Below are 25,457 nucleotides of genomic sequence, written 5' to 3'. Positions count from 1 at the left end.
CCGCTCCTCCCTCTGATTGCGTCGACCGATGGGCGAGACTGACCCCGAACATCGGCCGGGGAGACCTAATGTGCATGCGCATTAGTTCTCCCCATAGGAAAGCATTGCAAATTCATTTCAATGCTTTCCTATGGGGAAATGAGCGACGCTGACGTCCAGCGACGCTCTAGCACAGGTTTCCTGTGCTATGATCCAGGAAGTGCCCTCTAATAGACAGCCACTAGAGGTGGAGTTAACCCTACAAGGTAATTATTGCAGTTTATAAAAAAAACTGCAATAATTACACTTGCAGGGTTAAGAGTAGTGGGTGTTGGCACCCAGACCACTCCAATGGGCAGAAGTGGTCTGGGTGCCTGAAGTGTCCCTTTAAATAAAATGTAAATAGGTATTATGATCACTTCATATCTCCATGTGTTCCTCAAGCAAGGAACTGGAGCAAACAAAAGAAAACCCCTTGATTAGTTGTATTACTCTATCTGCTGAGCTTCATTATGAAATGAACTTTTGACATTTTCTCTTGGTAGCCCTTTCATATTAATAAGGTTTTGCTAATGTTCTTTGTGCTGTTAATGTGGGTCTATACTTTAAAATAATTTTGGCCTTATGCTTTGTGTGTGTCTGCTTACTTATGTTGGGAAACAAACAAAGTCTATGCTCACATCTTCTGAAAACATTACAGTATAAATCGTCTGTCCCTATGATTTGTTTCACAGTAATGACTTTTGTGATATATAGGCCCTGTTATTTTTGGCATATCTGAATATTAAACTCATTCAGCCTTAACTAAGAAAACATGTAATTATCTGATGTCATTATTACCATTAGAACAAGTTGTGGTAAGTGTTTCAAGTCATTTAAAACACTACAGCGCTTTATGAAATCTTACATTACTCAGTAAAATGTACAAAACTAAATAAAAGTAATATATTGCCAAAATAAAAAGAGGTATGTGATATTATGGTTTCATTCACTTAACCCCTTAAGGCCCAAGCTTCAGTTTGATTGTTTCGTACTTTTCCATTTTGGCATTAAAGCTATGTGTGTGTTCAACATCAATTTTCATCTTTCTCATTTATTGCACCAATGCATATTATATACTATTTTTTTAAGGATAAAAAGGGTTTCAATTAGATGTGACATTTACATATATAAATTCTCATTTGTTATACAAAAAAAAGGCAAAAAAATAAATACTTCCCCCCCCCCCCCCCCAGTTTTGGCAATACTAATAATGTGTGCATAATTAGTTCAGCTTAACCTCTTAAGGACACAGATTCAAGAGCTTGTATTACCCTTAAAGACACAAGCCATTTTTTTCATTTTTTGCTGTTTGTGTTCAACCGCAATTTGCATCTCTCTCATTTATTGCACCAACAATTATTACATACTAATTCTTAGAGGACAAAACGGGCTTTAATTTGATGACACGCATACATAGATATATTCTCCTTAATTATAAAAAAAAAATGGGGGGGGGTGAGAGGGACGACAATATGTTTTTCCCCAGTTTTGGCAATAATCGCATGTGCATAAGATGTCCATCTTAGGAAAAGCAGTTAAAAATAAATGAATTTATGTGTCTTGATTTACAGAGTACATAATATGTATAAGATTTCAGCTTATTTTAAAAGTTACAGGTCACAAAAAAAGGACTAAAATAAACTTTCAATGTTTTTTATTTTTTTATTCAAGGTTTTTATTGTTGACATATAATAAGCATTAAACATTGATACAATTGCATACATAGCAGGTCATATAGCATAGTTGGACAAGCCAGTAAAGTATACAGTTCTTGTTGTAAACCACGGATGTACATAGTATGCATTGTAGGTTGTACAGTAGGTATTTTCAGCTATGTGGTCCATTTCCTTAGTGCAGGTAACCTGCGGGGTGGGGTAGGTATTAGGAGGCAGCCACTTGTCGTGGTTTCAGCGGCTTCTGTGTTGTTGGCCGAGTTATATGTCTTGGCAAGCCGAGCACAGTGTTCGGAGGTGGGTGGGAGGGGGTTTGTGGACAGTAGGGAGACACAGTCTTCAGTTCCCTGTTAGGTAGGTTTGTTCGAGGTCCGTTGGGGGCAGTTGTCGGGAAGTAGGTGCTTTTTGAGGTCGAGGGGTCCGTCAGTTAGTTTCGTCCTGTGTGTGTGATTGTCACGGGTGTGTCGTCGGTGATAGTCACTTCCCTTTGATGTCCTTGGGTTTTGACCGTTTGGGTGTTGCGCATCGGTGTGTTGTCCCGTGGGGGTGTCTCCTATGTGTCTGGTGTCTGTGTACGCCAGTTTAGTGCTCCGGTTAGTGTCGGGGGTGTCTCGGTCGGGCAGATACTGCTCTGGATCGTGAGGGTTGGGTGGTGTCTGATATTGTGGTATAGTGGTCTTGGGTATTGGGCGGCTGGGCAGTCTTGTTGGGGCGGTTCATCTCATGTCCGGTGTTTGCAGGCCGTGGGAGGTCTTTCGTGAGTGCTGTGTCGTGTAGTCGGTCTTGCAAGTGAGGGGGGGGGGTCTCTACTTGGGTAGGTCGTGTCTTTGAGTCAATATGTCGGCGGTGGGTTATGTGTTTTGGGGTGTGTTGGGGGAGGTGGCGCGGAGGGATGGGGGTGTGGGTTAGTGGGATAAGGATATTGCAGGTGGGGGGAGGGTAGGTGTAGGCCCAGAGGGGGGTGGGAGGATGTCGAAGGTCAGCGGGTGGAAGGGGTGTCCGGTCCTTGGTCTCCACCCCAGTCCTCCCGGGACGCAGGGTAGCTCCGGCTCCGCGTGATCGTCTTGGTTTGGTTGGGCTGATGGCCCAGCTTCCGCAATGTCGTCAGTCGGTTCCGCCAGGGCCGTAGTGTCTTCCTCCACTGCCGGGTGTTGTGCGGCCTCCGCGTTTGCTGCGGTGGAGGCGAGCCAGTGGTACCATGCGTTGTGATAGCATTGTATGCGTCCCGCTGCCGAGTGGATTAGCTCCTCGATGCGTCTGATGTCTTCCACCCTGGTCATCCACTCTCTATCGTCGGGGCCGTGCGTTGTTTCCAGTGTCCCGGGATGAGGCTGCGGGCTGCGTTCAGTAGGTGTGGGATCGCCGTTTTTTTAAAACTGTTGATGGGGATCGGTGTTAGTTGGAGCAGGTATGTTTCGGATGTGGGTTGCAGGTTTGCGTCTGTTATGGTTGTGAGTATTTTGTGGACCTCTGTCCAGAAGGGCTGGATAAGGGGGCAGGACCACCATATGTGGAAGATGGATCCTAGTCCCCTCCCGCATCTCCAGCATTCCGGTTCGTTTGTGGCTTTCATCGTGGTTAGCTTTTCCGGTGTCCTGTACCAGTGCAAGAGCATTTTATATCCTGTTTCCTGGATTTTGGTGGAGATGGAGGCTTTGTGTGTGAGTGTGAACACCGTTGTCCATTGTTCTGCCGAGAGTGCGTGTCTTAGATCCCTTTCCCAGTACTTGGTGAAGTAAGGGGGGGGGGGGGGGGTGCGTTAGTGGGGGTGGTGGTTTGCATGCGGTATAGAATCGAAATTGCGTGTGGGGGAGAGGGGGAGTTCGTGCAGATGGTCTCAAACACGGAGGGCGTTTGCGATGTTGAGTCTATGCTTCTCAGGAACCTCGTCAGTTGATGGTATCTGAAGCGTAGTAGCATAGTGTGTGGAGTATTTGGGACCAGGGTGTCCAGGGGCGCAATCGTGATAAACTTTCAATGTTAAACATTTTTAGAAGTTGGTATGAAGTTGGTATGTTTGTCTTGTACGTTGAGTAGCCATCGCAGAAAACAAAATTGCCACACAAAAGTATATATTTATATAAAGTAGACATCACGGGCTATTTACCGAAGGTTATTTTGATACTTTTTACGTAGACATTACATCACTAATCTCTGCTAAATATTGGTGTAAAATGTAACCTTTTCTCTATTTTGGCATATACACCTATAACAATGTTTTTGTAATGTGTATTTCGTAACGCTGGTGTGTGCTATTCCTGCACAGAACCCCTTAGTGTCTTCAGCTACATCTGCTGAGTATGACGATACCCCCATTGTATGCCTTTGGCACTGTTCTGTGAAGCTACAATGCCATATAAGAGACAAGGCTATTTCAGGTTCTGTAGTTAGATTTTCATAGGTGGATTTGATGGCCTATGTCACATTTTGGGGCTTCCATTTGCTAAAGCAGACACCCAAGGATATTTTATATGGCGTATATTGTGCCTTAACTTTATGTTAATGTTTGTGGTGAGTGAAATAAAAACGGCATTTTTACATACATGGTGCTACTGTCATAAAATCCCCCAAATTATGCTTAGTTACATCTTCTGAGTAAAACAATATGCCCAATGTATGACCTAGACACTATTTTGTGAAGTTAAAAGAGACGTGTAAAAGAGACGTCACAAGTTCAGGTTTTTAAGTGTGAATTTTCATGGAGGATTTTGATACTTTTGTGTCCCAATTTGGAACACTTTAGCAGGCTAAATATTCCAACTACACGATAAAGGCATACCATTTCTTAAATAAGATATCCCAGGGTATTTCAAAAGGCATATTTTGAACCTTAGCGTGGGATCATTTTTCCACTAGCTTGTACCAAGTGTAGTGGTAATAGCGCATTTTTTCTGGCTTTTTGACACACAATGTGGGTTTGCACTGTATATTTTGCAAATCTTATGTGTGCTATGGCTGTATAATATTTCATATGTTGCTCAGCTATGTCGTCTGAGTACAACAATACCCCCGTATGCACCTTTGCCAGGTATATATATGGATGTTGAAGGGGCACGTTTGAAACGCAGCCATTCCATTTTTTTTTTTCTAACTTTGAATTTTTACGCTGTGTCCATGACCCATTTTTATAATAAAATTCACTAAGTGGTGCTGCGCTATTTCTCTTGAGTACATCATAACCTTCTTTGCATACACTTGTCAAGTTTTTGTAAAAGTACAGTACTGATTTAATAATCTGCTCAGTGCAATACAAAAAAGGCAAACTGAAGATGCTTTTATGTTACATTTTAAATTACTCCATAAATGCTTATTGTTTGCTAATGTAAACACCATGGGGATTCTTACATGATATATTTTGATATTTATTGAAGTGCTATTTTCACAATTTTCTTTTATTGTCAAAATTTGTAGTATTCGTTTTTATTTTATTTTTTATTTTTACATATACATTGTATTTTTACTACTTATTTTTGAAAGTGTGTGTTCCACTGGAGTAAAATTCCCTTTACAGTACTCAGCAACATACCCCATATGTATAACTTTACAAAGTAACAATTTTAAGCCTATCCCTAATCCAAACCCTAATTCAAATCTTAATTATAAACCTCGTACCATTTCTTACCCAAACCCTGTATCCTATGCCTAACCTAAAATCCTAATCTTAATCCTAAACCTACCAATAGTGTTATGATTCTTTTCTTTGCTGATTTCAACAGTGGGATACCTTTTCTCGCCATAGTCCTAAACTGAATTCTAATCCTAAAGCTAATTCTAAATGTTACGCATCACCTGGTCACCCAGGAACTGTACATGGCTCGCAACCACCACCTTTCTCTTAAAGATCTGTTTTCACTGTATTTACCGTTCCATGTCGTGCCTCCCAGTCCAGCGCCATTCCTAGCGGCCCCCAGGAAGATCAGACACCCGCAAGAAGTCTATAGAGGCACGGTGCATCTGACCAGGAGCAACCACCAATCACCCTGGAACGCCTGATTTTCTCGCGGATTGGCCACGGTCCGGTAAAATAATGTCCCGGAGCCACCTAGCAGAGTGCTTTTTGGAAGGAAGGTAGAAGAGGTGGTTAGGTACCCAGGACTTGGAGCGATCCATGTACCCGCCAAAAGCGCTGTTTTAGGTGACTTGGGTTTTACACCCATCGTCGTGGAACTCGAGATCAGAGGATGGCCTGGTCAAAACTTTGCTTCCAGCTAATTTAGGATAGCCATGTCTGATCCAAGTGATTTTTGGACAGTGTTGGCCTTCAGAAAAGAGCTTTCTGAGGATTTGGGGACAGGAACCCCAAGTTTTATGTAAAAATGTTAACTGACGCCAAACTGTCTGGTCACTAAATAAATGACCTGCTCAGGTACAGACACCTAGGTGCCAGGTATGCTGCAAATCCTATTGTTCTACAGGGACTTCCTGTTGTAGTTATCCCTACACTAATTCTCGGCGAATGCTTGGCTTGAATCTGCCACAACAACTATAAACACAAACCTATGCTCTCTGAGCTATAATCACTGCGGGAAAGGGAATCCTTGGTGGTAAATCTTAATCCTAAATTCAATACTAATCCTAATCCTTAATCTAAGGGTTTCGCTCTGCTATCATCAGTACTGATATTAAAGTATATATTTAAGTAAAAAGTGGCGTGTTGCTGCCATCTGCTGGCTATTTTCAGCATCATAGGGATATATACCTATCATACTGAAAATTCAATGCCATTACCCTGTGATTGGTGCAGGGCATCTGGTAAAACCCAGCACTGATCAAAATGACATTGGGTCATGCACAATGCCATTAGACCCTGGGGGTCTCCCTCAAGCAAGCTGTTACAGAGAATTACTGTGGCTGATCATGATTGCTCGTCTGCTGTGTTCTCAATAGATATTTACAGCTTATATTCAGTCTGTGGCTACTAAGTATGAAGCCAGCTTACAGAGTGGAGCCTGAGGTATCAATTGGTATCTGGGTCTTCCTTGTCTGAGCAGGGATTTAACCATGCTTACACCTTAATTCTGTCTATGGTGATTTAAATCCACACTTTGAGCACTGCATGCAGCCCATATGTCAGTGAGGTGCCATCAGTTCTTGCCCCAGTTGGCAGAGAGTATCTGTATCTTATGATACCTGGGATCCACTGTTACAAGCAGGGAAACAGTCCCCGCTGGATTTTGTCCCTACAATCATCCCTACATGGTAAAATATTGCATGACTGAAGGACAACCATGACACAATAATTAACTATTTTACTTTTTTTTATTTATGGCTTGTTTGGTTTTAGTGCTAATATTTTTATAAAATAACATTTAGCATTTACATACAGAGTGTAAATATCAATACTCCACCTTTTTCTTTAAAGGGACACTGTAGTCAACAGAACAACCACAACTTATTGTATTTTTTCTGGTGAGTATAATCCGTCTGTGAAGAAATGACTATATTGTTCGATATTTTTTTGCATAGTTCCTGCTTTTTTGTGTATTTTTCATTCGGCAGATGGGACTGCCGAACAGAGACCACCCCTGGCTCACTTAACTTCAAAGCCGGCATCACTTTCACCCTCTATGTGTGCGGTCAGCGTTCGTACTGTCGAACGCCACGTGGCAGAGAAAACCGCGGCCATCTTTTTTTCGTCAAACAAAGGCAGCGGGACTTGGTCGTCGAGTGTCTGGAACTAAAATCGGACACTCGACTTCCCAAACACCGGTCTCAATCATACGAACGCTGGAACTAGTGATACCGATTAGCTAGGAGAGCGCTATTCGGTACAAATATGCACACGAATGAGGGGAACAATCGCTGCTAGGAGCCAGGGGAATTCATTTGGTACTTTTATTCATTTTTCCCTTTTTCTAAAGTGACCGGCAAAACCACACGAACCTCTGGAACTATTTTGGGCAGTCCACCCACAGTGAACCGGTCACAAAGGACTTCCATACTTTTTGCGAACCCCTGAACCGATCCGGGTGAAATTTGGATAAGTTGGTCACCCGGATCGGGGCTATCAGGGGACATAAGATTTGTGGGGATACCCCAGGTATAAAGGGGTGTTCCAGAAAGTGGGGAAAATAGTGAATTTGCAGCCTGGAGATAATTAGGTTGTTACTATATCAGACCTGATTATCTCCAGGACTAGGGGAGGGAATTGCCTGTTTGTATTGGGTGTGTTTTATATTTTTACTGTTCGGGATTGGATAAATGTTACTCCTCCCTGTGGGATGTCCCCTTGCATGGGGACCTGCATAAAAAGCCTTGTGTGTGAATAAACGTTAGTTCTGCTTGTATCCTGAACCTGGACTCTGACTGTTATTTGGAATTCGTATGCTGTAACAAGGGAATTATCTTATGCAGCTGTTATATTCCGTATGGATTTCGTTTCCTGTAACTACCGAACCGGACTCTCGCTACCTTAGGCTCTGACTGTCCGGGAGGAAACTACCGAACTCGGTTTGGCTAAACCTGGTTTCCTTACACCGTCCCTTCAGGATTTTTTCAGTAAACACTGTATTTTTGGAAAAAATGCAGTGTTTCCATTACAGCCTAGGGATACTTCCACTGGCCACTCCTCAGATGGCTACTAGAAGTACGTCCTGGGGGAGTGTCTCCACCCTCTGCATGGAGAAATTTAACTTTCCTCATAGAGAGGTATTGATTCAATGCATCTCTATGAGGAGATGCTGATTGGCTATGGCTGTGTTTGGCTTGTGCTGGCTCGGCCCCTGATCTGCCTTCTTGACAAGCTCAGCCAATCCAATGCTTTCCTATGGGAAAACATTGTGATTTGCTCAGATAACCACTTCTGATAATGTCAGCCAAGCAGGCAGATCAGGGACCAAGCCAGCACTAGCAGACTGGAATATAGGTAAGATTTTGCTATATGTAGGGGAGGGTTAGGGGGGGACCATGTGTTTTTAACATGTTTTTTTAACATGTTTGTGTTAATGATCCTAGAGTAGTGTTTAAGGCTTTGAGAGTCACATGCTGAGCTCTGAATGTGCATTACAGTATTAGAATTCAAATATAAAAATCGATTTGTGTTTTTATTACTGTAGGAATTTCAGATACACATGCAAAACCAAGTCTAATTCCAAGCAAAATTATTTTTTAGGTTCATAGGAAGCCTTGATTTTTGTCAAACTGCTTGAAAATGGTTTAACATAAATAGAAAATTTGCAGCAACAGAAAAAGGCTCTTTGCACTTTAACTTAATGAAGCAGTTTTATTGTATAGATCAGTCCCCTGCAGTGACATTTCTCGGTCAATTAGGAGTTAAATCACGTTTGTTTCTTCTTATTCAGCCTTAGCCACACCTTCCTTTGGTTGTAACTTGCACAGCCTGCGTGATATTTTTAATCAGATGTTATAAGCACAATGTGTTTATTGTATTATTTTTTTTTAGAAGTTTAAATGTGATTAATGACATGATCAAAACTGCTTCATTAAGAGAACTTTGTTTTTTGTTTTGCTTTTTGTGCTCATAGTATCCTTTAAAACATAAAATGATGTGCTGGCAAATTTAGTTGTACTGGAAATAAAGGTATAGTCACTAACAATTATCTGTGGTGCTTTTAAGATTTGCAAAATGTATGATTCTTTTAGGTAATTGGTTATTTCTAGTTATTTACATTATGAATGTTATTTTACTTTATTTGTTATTTCATTTGCAGCAGTGGAGCACAGCCTACAAATTAAAGAAAACTATGGGAGTGAACTGACCCCCTGTATTTGAATTCACAATATTGAAAATGCATTAAAAATAATGCAAAATAAAGTAAAATAATACCACTAAAATTTCCTGCTTCTCGTTTAATGTGTCTGCCTTCAGCTACAGCTAGACCACTCCCTAAACTATATTCACTCATTTTATTGTTGCAGAATAATAAATATGGTGAAAGTGTGAGGACATTGTATTTCAGTTATTTGGCGATCCTCCGAAAAGTAGCAAACCATGCAGCTCTCCTGCAAACAGATTCGAGCACCAGCAAAAAGCAGGTAAGATTTTTATTCAAAAGTGTTATTTATTTTTTTTTTTTAATTTTTTTTTTTTGCGTGCAAATGATTCACAGACATTCTGTCAATGCCCCAACAGCAGTGACAAACAAGTGATGATTAGACATAGCGTAACATTTAGAAGGCATTTAAGTATGTAGCACATTTTTTTTTTTGTATAATGTAGATATCAGGTGAGATCTAACTTGCACATTTATGTAGTGGTTCAGGATCTCCATAGGATTACTTAAGCGAGTATTGGGATGTATGTTTAACTGTTTGTACAAACCATCAATAGAGTAGTGTAGTCTAGAGTTAATCTTATGTGTCAGGTTAGCGTTGTGGTATACGAGGTGTAACTGCAGATTTACTCACTGACATTTTGTGGAGTGATAGGGTAGCAAGCTTAGCTAAGGTAAGTGTGTAGGTAAGGTACCACCAGGTAGAGTGGAGTGTACTAGGTTGTCAGCATCAGGCATAAAAAGAAAACTAATAGTTAATTCAAGCAGTCCGCAGCAGCATAGATGATATGTTCAGCGGTGACAGCAGCCTGGGTTAAGAGGAGCTGTGAAGTGGCGTAATTCCTCGTGGGAAGTGGGTAGTGTTGCAAGATCAGAATGCTAAGGGAGTCTCTGGGGACTTAGAGTTGGTACAGCAGACTCCGAGGTGGGAAGTTGATGTGAGCCCTCTGCCGCCATTTCAGGGGTGCCTCTGTGTGGTTGCAGGGCTGTTAGTCGACAGGCCTTGCTTTGCTCGGCCCGCTTGTTTTCTGCCTAGATCTGCCGCTCCCATCGCGCTGATGTTTTCCCCGCAGGGGTCGGTCATCCGCTCACCGTTGGGTTCAGTGTGTGGTTGCTCGTTTCGGTGAGCAGCTTGATTGCTCTTCTCTGGAGCCCCGTCGCGCAGGAGCTGGTGGAGCCGGACTCAGCGCGGCCGCCATCTTAAGGGGTACCACAAAGGATAGTTGGGAAGAGTAGTTGATTAAAACCACAAAGGATAGTTGTATGTGACAATGGGACATCCAGATCCCATCAGATAAGCAAGAACTGGCCATCCAACTCACTCAACATTATGGACTACATTGGTGATGGATGTGGTAATACCCAGTAACCGTAACATCAAGAAGAAGGAACATGGGAAGTTGGACAAATACGAAAGATGGAAAGAAGAGCTAGAAATGGTATGGAAAGAGGAGCTAGAAATGGTATGGAAAGTGAAGGCAGAATTAGTGCCTGTTGTGATATTTGCACTTGGGGCTGTAACTCGCTGTAACCCTCAGACTCGCAGGACCCAAGAATGACAAATACGCAAAATTCCACCAGGAGGATTAGAAAGTGTAAAAAAAAAAAAATATATAAATATAAACACACATGATCCAGCGCATTTACTAAACAGCAATTTCAAGTCTCACAGAATGTAATAGTTTAATTTTCAAGGCCACTTGAAGAGCCGCCTGACTGACAAAATGCGCATCGGAGATTGGCTCATTCCTGTTCTGAACCAAAACAAAACCTGGAATTTGAGCTACATTCTGTTCAACCATAATTCACCTCTTTCATATTAAATGTACCCACACTTATTACATAACATTTAATTCAATAAAAATAGGGAGTTAATTTCACATCAAATATTTATATATTGTTTTACTGCAATAGAATACACATATTTGTGTTCAGTGATGTCTCACAAGTATAGCAGTACCCCCATGTACAGGTTTTATGGGGTTTTGGAAAGTTACAGGGTCAAATATAGGCTTTCCCCTTTTTAGTTTATACACATTGAAATCTAAAAAATCACCCAACAAATCACAAGTGGAAAGACTTAACGTGGGAAGGTAATACACAAAAGAAAGAGTTTACCTATATAATAATACCCCACACTGTAGAATCTAACGAAAATAGGACTCCTCCCAGTCCTCTCAAAATGTACAAAGCATATAAGATTAGAAAAAAAATTGATTGAAGGCACATCAAAAAGTAAGGTTGACAGAGGATCTTCTCCACGTTATGGACATGTAGGAGAGAGAGATAATATAATAAGTGTAGACTATTAATAAACCAATACTGCACTACACATTAAAAGCACTTACAAGACTGTAGTGGTATACAGGCATATCAAATCTCAGATGACCAGGATACTGGGTGTCAATCCGGCAACACTTTCATTAGATTGAAATCAAAATAAACATCTCTCTAATTCAAATATTTATTACAAATCAATAAAACAAACATAAATCAAACAAATTAAAAATGAAAATAATCTCCTACAATAGTCCAAACCCTACGCGTTTCGTCTGATGCTACAGACTTCCTCAGGGGTAAATTCGGAGTAGAAGATCCAGTCTGCTGTATAAAATCCTCTTGCCGCCCGGCTAGGTTTTAAATACCTTACAGCCCCTCCTCCGGATGCCATCAGCCCATCTGCGTGGAGGGGAATCAGCTGTTGCTTGTAGTCATCTGTATGTGTTCCAAGCCTCGCCTTCAATCGACTTCCGTTTACGTGAGCGTATCGCCGATACGTGTGCGTTTCAAAGTCATAGAGACAGGAAGAGTGCTTGCATTCCATTAAAGCGGTCTTATAGTGAATAATCCAACTGTCAACTCGATGATATTACATGAAAGAATCCATTGTGCCATGAATTAACAAAAAAAATAAAATAAAAAAAATGGTATCATTATCTTATTAAAAAAACAAACTACAAATTATATATAACTGTCAATATATATATATATATATATATATATATATATATATATATATATATATATATATATATATATATATATATATATTTGTGCTCAGCAATGTCTCACAAGTACAATAGTACCTCCCCATATCCTTGTTTTATGGAGATTTTCAAATTATATTCTCTGGACTTTCTGGCTAGTTTCGTTTTTAGTGTATCTTGATATCTAAACAAAGGTCAGGAGTGGTTAATCATGTATAATACCTACTATAATGAGTAACCTTAACAATTAGAAGTTGCAATTTTTTAGCCAAAATAGCAGAGGTGGAAAAAAATGGTTGACTTGGCAATAGCATTCAATAACTTTATATTACGAGTTAAATTAGATATTGCAATATACTAAGAGTTAAGTTGATGTTGTAATATTATTTACTTTGGAAATTATCCATAACATGTGTTAACTGGCCTATACAGAAATATGTATTTTGAGTTAACAACAAGGTCATTTAATTGATTCCCAGGACAATAACAGTATCAGCACACAAACACTGAGTACGTGCTATTTATTGTTTTCAAAATTAATTTAATTTCACGGCATCTGCTCTGCTGAGACCTGATCCTACAAATGCTGAAAAGTTGCATAGTTACCATACTATTTAACTAGTATGGTGTAAGTTTTTTTTTAACTAATAGTATGAAAATCAGATAATTCAGTGACCCCACCTGGCCATGAATAAAATCTAAAATTTGTTGCACCATTTAAAGTAATATTAGTGTGGAACTATAGAATGTTGCCAGATACTATTTTTTTTTATTACATATTGTATGTTTTTGTGTCATTTTACCTGAAAATTTAAGTTTTTCTCTTTCAATGATGCCTTATGCAAAGAGAAAAGAAAATGCTAATTCAATTGCATGTTAGCTTTACTTAGTTAACTTCTACTTTTAATTGATTGAGATACTTACATTACAAAATACAGCTGTGCATTTCTCTTAATCCCATGCTATACTTGAGCTTATGTGGTGTGCACAACGTTTTTCACACAGTGTGCAAAGAAAGAACTGAAAGTCCACAAAGGCACTGCATGCACTCATTTGCAAGTAGTTTGATATATGAAAAACATGCTGCTGCCCCTCGTCCTATGTTGATGCCGCTTACCACCGATTTACCCCGCAGTGTAAAGCTATCATTAGAAAACCGTGACACCTATTCCAGTGGGAGGACTCTGATTGATATTTCAGCCTGGTTTATACAAAGATCCCGAGATTTGTTTCAATAAAAATACAGTTCAAAGTGAATATATTTTTACTATATATGTTGTGTAATGTATTTATTCGAATTGTCAATGCATTATTTCCATTATTTGTCAATAACAAGAGTCTGTAAACTTACATTTCTCGCACAAGTTTGTTTCGATGCCTGTTAGTTGTAACTAACACATCTTAACTAATGTTATATTTATATAATGTTATAATAAATGTATATAATATAATTTATATAATAAATTATATTATTATATAATAACAATATAATTATATAAAATATATATATATATATTATATATATGAATTGGAATTTGTGTATTTACACACATTTTATGAAATACACTCTCTTTATTTCAGGAAGCTCATATTAAAAGGGTGTGCGATGAAGTATTTTCAAAATTTCCAGAGTTTGTCCAGCAGAGCAAAGATGCTGCATTTGAAACCATCTCTGATCCAAAGTACAGTGGAAAAATGAAGGTATAGTCTTAAGTAATGGAGTGTTTGTAAATCATATATGGATTGCCATATTTATTGGGGATTGCTGAGGAAAGCAAGCCTCATACATGCCAAATATTGTGGAACCTCAAAGCAGGATGAGTAAATTGTGTCTGCACACGTAAATCTAGGTAGGTAAGGAAACTGTTGTATAAACCAAAAATAGGGCAGGCAAGGCAAGATATCTTACACCTGTGGAACCAGACAACATTAGTATTTCCATTATGTGGTGCAAGGCTGTATCAATGGAGCATAATTGAACATACAGGCTGTAGCAATGGAGCAATAAAGAATATATCTTTACTATAAAGTATAATGCATTACATTAAGTATGTTTTGTGGCCAAATAAGTTAATCAGTCCATAGCATCTCTCTTATTAACTAAAAGGAACCACACTCACATACTGGTATTTCAAAAATAATGCTTATCTCCAATTACATTACATTTCTCATTAATTCCTACTTGCAAAAATCTAGGTGATGGGAAGGAAGAGCAGGCTGTTGGTAGAACACCCTTCATTTAGCTATTCGTTCTGTCCCCATGACAGATATCATATGGAGTAAGGAGTTGGAGGTAATTTAATCCAGGTCTTACAGTCATATAGGTGCATTGAATAAGGGTTCTGCAGCTGAAAATGTGTGATATGGGTTTATAATGTTGATGAGCGTTGAAGATTTGATCCGTATTACCTATGGATGTTAAACAAGTAACAATATTTTAAGGTGGTCGATATGCGCTGATCCTCATAGGAGGCCAGTTTGTTTTAAAATGATACCCAGAGTTTTGATGATTTTCTTATTTAGCAATTCTTAGGATGTGGCATAATTGGGAAAGATGCTTTCCAAATCACCAACTGCTCTTCTTTCATGTTTCCGTTGACCTTTTCCTTTGACTACTAGATCAATCAACCTGCTCCACGGCAATTCATTATTCATTCTGAACATTCAAACTTTTAACATGTTAAAAGCATCTTCCACTTTCATGAACAAGGGTTGATCTGGGATATTGTCAAGCATCCAACTCTGCTCTGTCTGGTGAAAGAATATTATAACTCATTTTACTTCATTTTACACAGATTGCCAATATGACGCACAGGGAACTATTCTTAGGAAATGTCAGGTCCTAACTTTCACAGGGTCATTCACTAAAATGAGAATTACAATTGCATTTCAAATTTAAGGTAAAAGCTGAACTTAAAAGAATAGCTGAAAATGATCTATTATGACGTTAAATTTGAAATTCCATTTGAATTCCCACTTTAGTATAGCCTTGTGCTTTGAACTGCTTGTATTACTTGCAAAGTCAATGATATTGTCTTGGCTTTCCAATGTTGTGCCATTATGTTTTTGGCAGCTGTGAGAACATGAAGAGTAAGGGCTCAATGGATTTGCAGGTATGGACTCAGGCAGCATATCTAGAATAAATGCCTGGTGTAGGAGTGGGATTAACATTTCTAAGAGGTGTTGGAATAGTGTTTGTATGTTCACCCATAACTATTGTACACATTGACATGACCAAAAAAATCATATTCCCTGGTTCTTTGGTCCACCTCCAGCATTTGTCAGATATTGATGCATTTATGTGCTTCAGGTGTGTGGGTGTTAAGTATTATACGAGCTAGACCTTTCTGCTAGTTTCCCACTGGGCGGAGAATCTCAACACCCTTTTCATAGCTATTAATGCTTTTCATACTCTTCTTCGGAGTATGATTGTTGGAGCTTTTCTTCCAATTTCATGATAAAAGATGGATTCTGTTTGAAGTATTTGGAGTATCATAGCTTGGTAGCATGTAGAAAATGATTGCTTATAAGGAGTATCTAAACAGGCATTAAAGAATGGTTAGAAAAAGTGGTTTGACATGTGGTTGTAGTTTATGTGACTGGAGGATGTGCTTGATCCAGAGGTATTTAAATGTTTCTCTACTGTTAAGACCACATTTTTCTTGAAGAGTAGGGAAAGGCAAAATATCGTCATGTTGTATTAGATTACATAACTTTAATATGGGCAAAGTTTTGTTTTTGTTTCTTGGTGGGGATGGCCAGTTTAGATGTTGCCAGGGCTAGTGTCAAAGGAGGGATCATGTGATGTGGTGTCCAGATTATTTGAGCTTCTGTATCAGGAGTTAAATATGCCTGGTCTAGTTGATGCCACAATTTTTGCATGCAGTGTAACCAGAGCTTGAGATAATTTGACTGCTGTAGTTTGAAATAGTACTGTGAGCTTGATTCTGAGTTGCGCCAGGGGTAGGATTCTTGGAGTGGTATTTAAGTGGAAGTACTACATTGCTTTTATAAAATTTTGACTACATTGGTTGTGTAAAATGATACTTTCCATAGTTGTCTAACATCTTGAGATTTCATGTGTGAGACACACACATTACACACATATAGCAAATATCACACATTACACGCAGCCAGAAAATCTCTCTCACACATACATTACAAACACCTCACACATATGCATTACACTTTACCAGTAAACATGTTACAGTCGGCAAACATCTCACATGCCCATTTCACACAACCGAAACACATTACACACCACACACATTGTACACAGCTGACATGGACACACATTACACTTAAATCAGATTTTTTTTAATTTTTTTTTTTACAAATGAAACCTGAGTTTGTGACTCTTGTGACAATTTTTTTAACTCTGTTATTTTGTCTCAGTGTTTCCATTTGGATCTAATCCATATAAAATCTGAATTTAGTTAATAAACCTGTGACTGTTCAGGGCTCTGGGCAGGGGCCCTAATCTAAAATTATTTTGCATGTCAGAATAATTAGATTGGGTTACCACTTTAGTCCCTTGGACAAGTAGATATTTAAAAAATTGCACACCCCTGTATGTGTATGTATGTTTGTGTGTATATATATATATATATATAAAAATATATATATATATTTTTTTTTTTTTAATTTTTTTTTTTAAAGTGATATATATATATATATATATCAAAAACAGGAAGTTTTAAAACTGAGGAAAGTCCACAAGCTGGACTGAAACGTCGATTCTTTTTTAATGAATTGAATAAAGCATTGAAGATTTTAATTTCCAACCGTGAGTGCAGCATACTTATTGCTTTTATATATATTTATACTATATATATATATATATTTATATATATATATATATATATATATATATATATAGTGGAAAGGACCGCACTCCAAGGTCTTTGTGATAGTTTTCAAATAAAATGTAACTTTTATTTAATCCATATAAAAGTCAACGTTTTAGCCCACACATGGAGCTTTCATCAGGACAAGAAATAAAAGTATTATATAATATATATATATATATATATATATATATATATATACCTTTAACATTAAATCATAATGTAACATGAAGGGATATTTTGTAAATATATGTAATGTCTAGTGTTAAAATTATTAGTATTATAATTATTTATAAATTACTAACATATTCTTCAGGGGTGTTCTTTAGTCTCTTCTCTGTATTTTCCCTCACACCTGCATTACCATTATTTATATAATGTATTATTTAAATGGTGTACTGCAAATGCATTGATTAATGGTGTAAATATTTAGAACTGAATAAATAAAATGGTTTAAATATTTATTGCCCTTAGGGAACCACCAGCAGAACCCCCCCCCCCCCCGCTTCTACTGCGTTGCGTCAGCAAAGTAACCTAAAATTCACATTGCCAGATGTGGACATGCTTTTCTTAAAAATAACTGTATCCATATTATGCACACTTCCCACATTATCTCCTTCTTCACCAGAAGAACATCTTGTGAGGGCGGGCAGTTGGCATTCTCAAATCTAACGAGTATGAGAAGTCAGCATTTAGTATAAACACTAGAAGGAGAAGAGCTGAGGAATAACATCCCATAGTTTATTTTAAGAAGATTTCTTCCAAGAAATATTCACTTTGATAAGTGCGGCATTACAAACTAAGGGCTCCTTTCCATCTTTCTCCCTAAATATCTACTGTAAGCTGTTGATATTGATATTAGTGTACAAGCAAACAGAAAAAAAGGTTATACTGCGCTAAAACCATACAAAGTAAATCACCTAATTGTGAAAACAAGTAAATGTACATACATTGGTATGGTAAGTCTTCTGTATATAAATAAATCATATGCTCATAATATGAAACAAAAAATATATATTTTTAATATATATGAAATATAGAGATTGAAAAAGAGAAACAAGCCCACTTTATATATTGAGCTTATTTGAGTTAAAAGGAGTCTGGACGTTACAATCACTGTCTAAGTATATAAACTGTGGTTATTCTTAATATGATCTCTGTTCCAATATATATATATATATATATATATATATATATATATATATATATATATATATATATATATATATATATATACACACACATATACTCTGGGCTTTCCAAAATCGCTATTTATTTTCTGTCAATCCAAAATGGTCAACGTTTCAGCTCCTGATCGGAGCTTTTCATCAGGACACAGTATGCTATTACTGTAACTTGGCACCGGGTTATATCACTTTTGGATAGTTGGATTGCAGGAGTTCTATTATTTTTGATTTATATATATATATGTAGAAAATAAATATACCAGTAGAGTAATATGTTTTGAAATGGTGCAGAAGGAAAATAAAATGGTCCTATTTGCACAAATATCAGAGCATTCACATGCTCTGAATATACACACTCTGATATGTGTCTAAGATGCAGCGAGATGAAGGGTAATAATAAAATGAATGGACATCGGCTTGGCTCAAAGAATGAAGGTTCAGGATATGGTTAGCCTCCTGTCTCCACAAAAAAAAAAAATATATACATTCATAATATTTGATACCTTGATGCATTTCCTCTTTTTAAAACTACTTTCTTTGACCAACATTGTCAAATTGGGTATTTTTCTTTTGGGTATTTTTATTTTACACGGTTTTCATAGTGATTTAAAAATAAAAATGATCTGTCCATTTTTAGTCAAAGATGACTGCCAATAATTAGGTTTAAAATGGTAAGTATAATTTTTTTCAGGATATTTTTTAGATTATTTGGGGCCCCTCTCAATTATTAGTGTGAAATAGTAGGTAGCAAAATATTTTGAGGGGTTGCTATAGTCTCAGGGACTCCTAGTCCCTTAAGAGGAGTTTTCTGCCAGCTTACGGACCTTAAAGACTAGTCATCTCCTGGGCCTCAACTTAGGACATATACAGCTGGGGCACCAATCAATGGGGTCAGATTATGGGCCCAGATGATTGGACATCTCCAATTATTATTACCCTTAATTTATCTGCTCTAATTGTAGTAAAACAGGTATGGAATATTGAAATATTCTATTTGAGTTGACATTATTATTCCAATAGATAATTGCATGACTTGGTTGTTCGAGCCAAACTGCCATCATGGGCAGTGGCTGCACTTTTTAGTGTATCATGTCAAGCTGGGAACCCTGGGATAGTCATGGAAACATGATTTCTTGAGTTTCTGTGCCAAAGGGCTGGTTCCAAAGTCCAACTTGAGATATACAGATGACGAACAACAGTATTTTTTTCCATCAGTTATGGGATTAACAAACAACGTCTTCCATGCTTTAAGATTAACACTTCTGGGATCAGCACAAATATACATTGTTGAAATGTTATAGATGTAAATGTTAACAATTATGAATCTACCTTTAAATCTTTGTTTTGTGGGTCTCTTTGGGTTTTTAACCATAGTCATATAAGAAAACATATGTTTAAAGAAAATACACTATCGACAAACTACAGAGATGCTATTTTTGTAAATAAAGCACATTCAGCTTCTCACATTATAATACATTAAGTGTCTTTAGCAACATGCATATGAGTTTGGTGCTATATTTTATCAACTCTATAAGTAGCAGTTGTTGGACACAATTCTAAACGTGTATTAATCCTTTTGAAAACCAGTGTAGAGCTCCTACTGATTGCTCTGAATTTAGGGCTTTGCCCTATAATTGCTCTTTATACATAACCTAGTATTGTAAACCTTAAGACTTGCTTAATTTGAAACAGCTTTGCATGTTCTTATACTCTTAGTGATGTCTCCTGTCCTACGTAATATTTTTACTGCAATTGTGGGATACTCTGGTTCATTGCTGTACAATGGTTCATTTCCAGGTTCTTCAACAGCTTCTAAATCATTGCAGGAAAAACAACGATAAAGTTCTTCTTTTCTCCTTCTCCACAAAGGTGAGCTCCATATGATTTCAACCATGCTTGACTGAGCCATAACTCTTGAGTGATAAAGCAAAATGTTCTTCTTGCAGCAGCTGTCAAGCACATTTCCTTCCCGACATGTATTATTGGAGCTGACATATAAATACATAATGAGCAGTGTTAAAGAAACATTATTAAAAATGCAGAATTGGGATGGAAGGAACAAGTGCTTTTCACACTCTTGTTAGACGGTGGCTATCATTTTGCCTATATTCCTTCTTTAATAGCATGATTCAAACATAGCAGTATAAAGTATTTTAATTTTTGGACACATGAGAAATTGACTTTAGGAGAACTGAACTGTTTTGTTTATCTCTCGCATTTTAATATCATGTTCATTGGAGAATACATTAAATTATGTATCAAGATGGATCTTATTAATTCTGGAGTGCTCCTGAGGTGTTCTTTTTTTGTTTTGTGTTTTATTTATCATTATTCAAATGAACTACTTTAATCAACAATTGCATAGAAAGTTTATCTGGCAACATCTGACATCATTTGCTATCTTTTTGCTATACTCGTATAATACACTTATTTAACACATCTTTTCTTTGCAGTTACTTGATGTTTTGGAGAGATATTGTATGGCATCAGGGCTTGATTATCGAAGACTTGATGGAAGCACAAAGCCAGAAGAAAGATTAAAAATAGTAAAAGAATTCAACAGAATGCAAGAAGTGAACATTTGTTTAGTTTCAACAATGTAAGTAACAATGTTTTTAAAACCTGATAGATTCAGGGCGTAATTTGTGAACATGTGCTTGGTGGGATATTTTTTTTGTTTTGTTTAATACAAATTCTTTATTTTAGACATTTTTTGCATTTTCCATGTACATACAGTGATAGAAGCAAGAGACAAATAGATATTATAGACAGTTGTAATACGAGTCATTGTGTAAGTGAAGTGAAGTAAGTGTAAGTAGTGATGTCCCGAACGGTTCGCTTGCGAAGAGTTCCTGGCGAACATAGCGTGTTCTCGTTCGCCACGGATGGCGAACATATGCGATGTTCGGTCTGCCCCCTATTCATCATCATTGAGTAAACTTTGACCCTGTACCTCACAGTCAGCAGACACATTCCAGCCAATTAGCAGCAGACCCTCCCTCCCAGACCCTCCCACCTCCTAGACAGCATACAATTTAGATTAATTCTGAAGCTGCATTAATTTGTTTTTTTTTTGTATTATCTTTTTTTTGTGTGTGTTTATTATACATTATCCTCCATAGCCAGTAACCTGTGTTTATTATACATTATCCCCCATAGCCAGTAACCTGTGTTTATTATACATTATCCCCCCATAGCCAGTAATCTGTGCTTATTATACATTATCTCCCCCATAGCCAGTAACCTGTCTTTATTATATATTATCCCCCCATACCCAGTAACCTGTGTTTATTATACATTATCCTCCCATAGAATAATATAATATATATGTTCAGAAACATATTAGTAATATATGTAAATCGGGTTCATGCAAAGAGGGTGAAAAGGTATTAAAGAAAAACACACTCATTGCATCACATTTACAAAGCCAAACTTTTAAAAGCTTTCCTCATTTCTTTCTCGGGATGAGGAATATATCGGTTGTAGACTGAGGATTTCCATCTGCCCAATCTTTTAATAATATGCACTGGAGTGTCAGTGTTGAAGGAGACTGAAGCTGCCCCTATTCTAAATGAAAGACCCGAGACATGGATACAACCCAATCTTAGGAGTAGTGTTCTGATGTAGAAGATGAATTTAGCCGTAGTCAGAGGGATTCAGTGAGAGTAGTGGTGAAATGTGTGTGGCATGACTGAGTGTGGGTAAGTAACAGTCAAGTATTTTAACTGGGCACTAGTTGTAGGTGGGATAAAGTGGTATAGCGAATGGATGAGTAGTTTGGTTTTGTTTTAGAGGTTTGTAGAGAAAGTATATAGTGATCATGATTTTTAGCGATATGCAATATTTTTAAGGTGGTCCCAGTGCCACCATTCATATCTGGTGTCACAATAGCTTGCATTTAAAAAAAACAAAAAACTTTTTTGACTGTAATATAATAGCAGTCAGTTTCCTTCACACGTGTGCGTTTCAGGGCCTGCCAGGGCACAGTGTCACACCAGTGCAACTCATATCTGGTGTAACAGTAGTGTACATTAAAAAAAAAAAAAAACTAGAAATTTGACTGTGAAATAATAGCAGTCAGTTTCCTTCATACGTGTGCGTTTCAGGGCCTTCCAGGGCACAGTGTCACACCAGTGCAACTCATATCTGGTGTAACAGTAGGGTACATTTAAAAAAAAAAACTACAGGGGGCTTGTTGTCACCTTTCGGGGACCCTTGGTGTTGTACGTGGCTGGGTGGAGGAAGAGACCTTCAATGACATCAGTGAGGACAAGGAACGGGACATGGCTTGCTTGGTATCCAACCTTGTGCAAATGGGGAGTTTGCGGTTGTGCAAATGGACTGTTTGTGGTTGTTTGCGGTGCGTTAAACGGGGAGTTTGGTCTGTCACTGTGAAGCGGGCGTAACCCTTACACTACCTGATCGATATAACATCATACCTGATGTTTTAAAGCACGTTATTCCAAACAATTTAGGAATGTTAGGTGATTTATGTCATTTATGGATTAAAACCAGACTCTGCATCAACTATGTAATTTTCCATGGGAGTTTTGCCATGGATCCCCCTCCGGCATGCCACAGTCCAGGTGTTAATCTCCTTGAAACAACTTTTCCATCACTATTGTGGCCAGAAAGAGTCCCCGTGGGTTTTAAAATTCGCCTGCCTATTGAAGTCTATGGCGTTTCGCCCGTTCGCGAACATTTGCGCAAGTTCACGTTCGCCGTTCGCGAACGGAAAATTTAATGTTCGCGACATCACTAAGTTGAAATTTTTTAGCATTTTCCATGTATATAGAGTGATAGCTGCAAGAGACAAATAGACATTACAAACAGTTGTAATACGAGTCATTGTGTAAGTGAAGGGCATCTATGGTGTCTGTGTTGGTATGACAAAGCAAAGTTCATACTTACTCGTTTCATCACCAACTAGGTTTAGAGAGTGAATATGCACACACAGGTTGTGGAAAGTTGGCGCTATATAGTTATAGTGTTAAAATGAATCTAGCTGCTATACACTCTGTGGGTTCTCCTATAAACCCAACACACATAGAAATCACCAAAAACAACAAAGAAAATTTCCAGATTTATCAGGTGTCTATCCCTTTAAACCCTCAATTTTCATGAGTGTAGCGCTAAGTATAGATATAAGAATTTGTGAATATACGTATATAGTGCTGAAGGGCACTTACCCTCTATATCATACTTGTATTTCCATGTATATATAGAGAGAAAAAAGAAATATATACAAATAATAGTGCAATATGCCAGAAAAATTTGTATTTTAAATTATTTGTGTGAGTTGTAATGTAAATTAACTCACATTTTTTTAGAGCCTTTTACAGTGGTAAGGCTCTAAACTTCCAGGCGACTGTGTTTTTTGGGTGGACCACACAACCCCTCTCTCACAGCGAAGAAGCGAATGTTGCTCTCCAAAGTATACAGGAGGAAACAGAAATGGTCCAAACTAAGTGTAGTATTTTAAAATACTGATGTATATCAATATAAATAAAATACAGAAAAGTGCTCACCTTATTTAGAGCCTTTTGATAACTGGCTCTAAGTGTATAGTCCCAGTGTCAATTTGTAGGGTGACACTATCCCTTTCTGGAATCACTTGTACAGGATACAGGAAGTAAAATGTATAAAAACTATATTTATTATCAATATTTTAAAATGTATACATACTATATGCTAGAAAACAAAAAAATATATAAAATCATATAAGGACAATACTAATGTATTAAGTGGTCCACTTGCAGCCAAAACGCGTTTCACCGAAAATCGGCTTCTTCAGTCAGCTTCAAGGTGTCTTCTGTCTCTTTTAAATCCTTATTTGCCCGCCAAAATTCTTCTTTACCAATCCGTGATGTTTGGTGTGACGCGGCCGAAAAATGTTGCGTCACTTCTGGTTCGTTCATACTACATGTCCCATCGTCCTTTGCGTTCGTGGGTGACACTTCCGGTAAAAGTCACTGTGGTGATCGGTAGTGTAGTCCTAAATATCGTCACTTTCTAGTTTACATTTCAGTCCATATCAGACTCAAAATAAAAAAACGGAATGACGAAAAGGAGTATCAAAGGGACAGAAAAACGTATATCAGTGTTCAATGTCACATATTGAATGTAGATTACAAAGTGCAAATAAATAAAAATTGCATAAAATACATCTTGTTAACAATTCATATTTTACAATTAGTAAAAATGTCATTGTTCTCTTACTGTGTACTTCTTGTTCCAAAGATAAGGGGGGGGGGGGGGGGGCGGAGGGGGAAGGAGAAGAGGAAAGTGGGGATACTCAGAATTGACCTTTCGAATGAATTAAATAAATGTACAGAATAGTGTTACCTCTAGATCTCATTTATGACACATCTGAATTAAAAATGCTTTTTACTTTATATATTTATATAATAAACTTATACACAGATTTTTGCAAAAAAACAGTTGAGTATTGTGCATTTCTTTCTTTACTTAAATATAGCAGCAAAAAGAATTGACTATTGAACAGAAATATATTTAAAAAAGAGAATCTACTAACATAAAACACTTTGCCAATCAAGTATCATAGTAGATTATAAATACTGATGACAACAGTCCAAAGTCCTCTCTCTTTGCTGCTCCTCAACGGGAACAGATGAGTATTGGTTATATAACAGTAAGAGTTTTATTTTCTGATCTATAAACTTTTAACTTAAATTTTTTTTATCCCTGTAATATTCTTTATATTTATTATATTGTACCTTATTTTATCTCTGTTATTTATTTATTGTAATTTGTTAAACTTTACATTTATTTATTTGATATAATTAATATTCTCCTTTCCTTTTTTTCTTCTCTCTCCACTTTATTTAGGCTAAGTTTTGTTATTTCTAGATTATTTCCAGTTAGCCTGAAGTGCTGTTGCGGAAGCTGTCGTCCCTATTTGATCTTCTTGGCCCATTCCCTGGTTTCTTCATATTTGATGCCAAAAAGCTTTTTGCTTTCAGGCAAAAATATACATATAAATACATAT

At 37.6% G+C, this 25,457-nt stretch overlaps 1 protein-coding gene across 1 annotated transcript in view; it reads left to right on the top strand.

Annotated features, from left to right (window-relative positions):
- The window catches only part of ERCC6L2 (ERCC excision repair 6 like 2), a 189,213-nt gene that overhangs the window by 78,995 nt on the left and 84,761 nt on the right, over positions 1 to 25,457 (top strand). Inside the window, exons 8-11 of the mRNA XM_063454963.1 lie at positions 9,573 to 9,689; positions 13,996 to 14,115; positions 20,246 to 20,317; positions 20,902 to 21,047. Of these exons, the coding sequence (XP_063311033.1) occupies positions 9,573 to 9,689; positions 13,996 to 14,115; positions 20,246 to 20,317; positions 20,902 to 21,047 (455 nt within the window). The remainder of the gene's footprint in view (positions 1 to 9,572; positions 9,690 to 13,995; positions 14,116 to 20,245; positions 20,318 to 20,901; positions 21,048 to 25,457) is intronic.

Source organism: Pelobates fuscus, chromosome 5, assembly GCF_036172605.1.
Source record: "Pelobates fuscus isolate aPelFus1 chromosome 5, aPelFus1.pri, whole genome shotgun sequence".
Lineage (NCBI taxonomy): Eukaryota > Metazoa > Chordata > Amphibia > Anura > Pelobatidae > Pelobates > Pelobates fuscus.
This window is presented reverse-complemented; position numbering and strand designations above follow the sequence as displayed.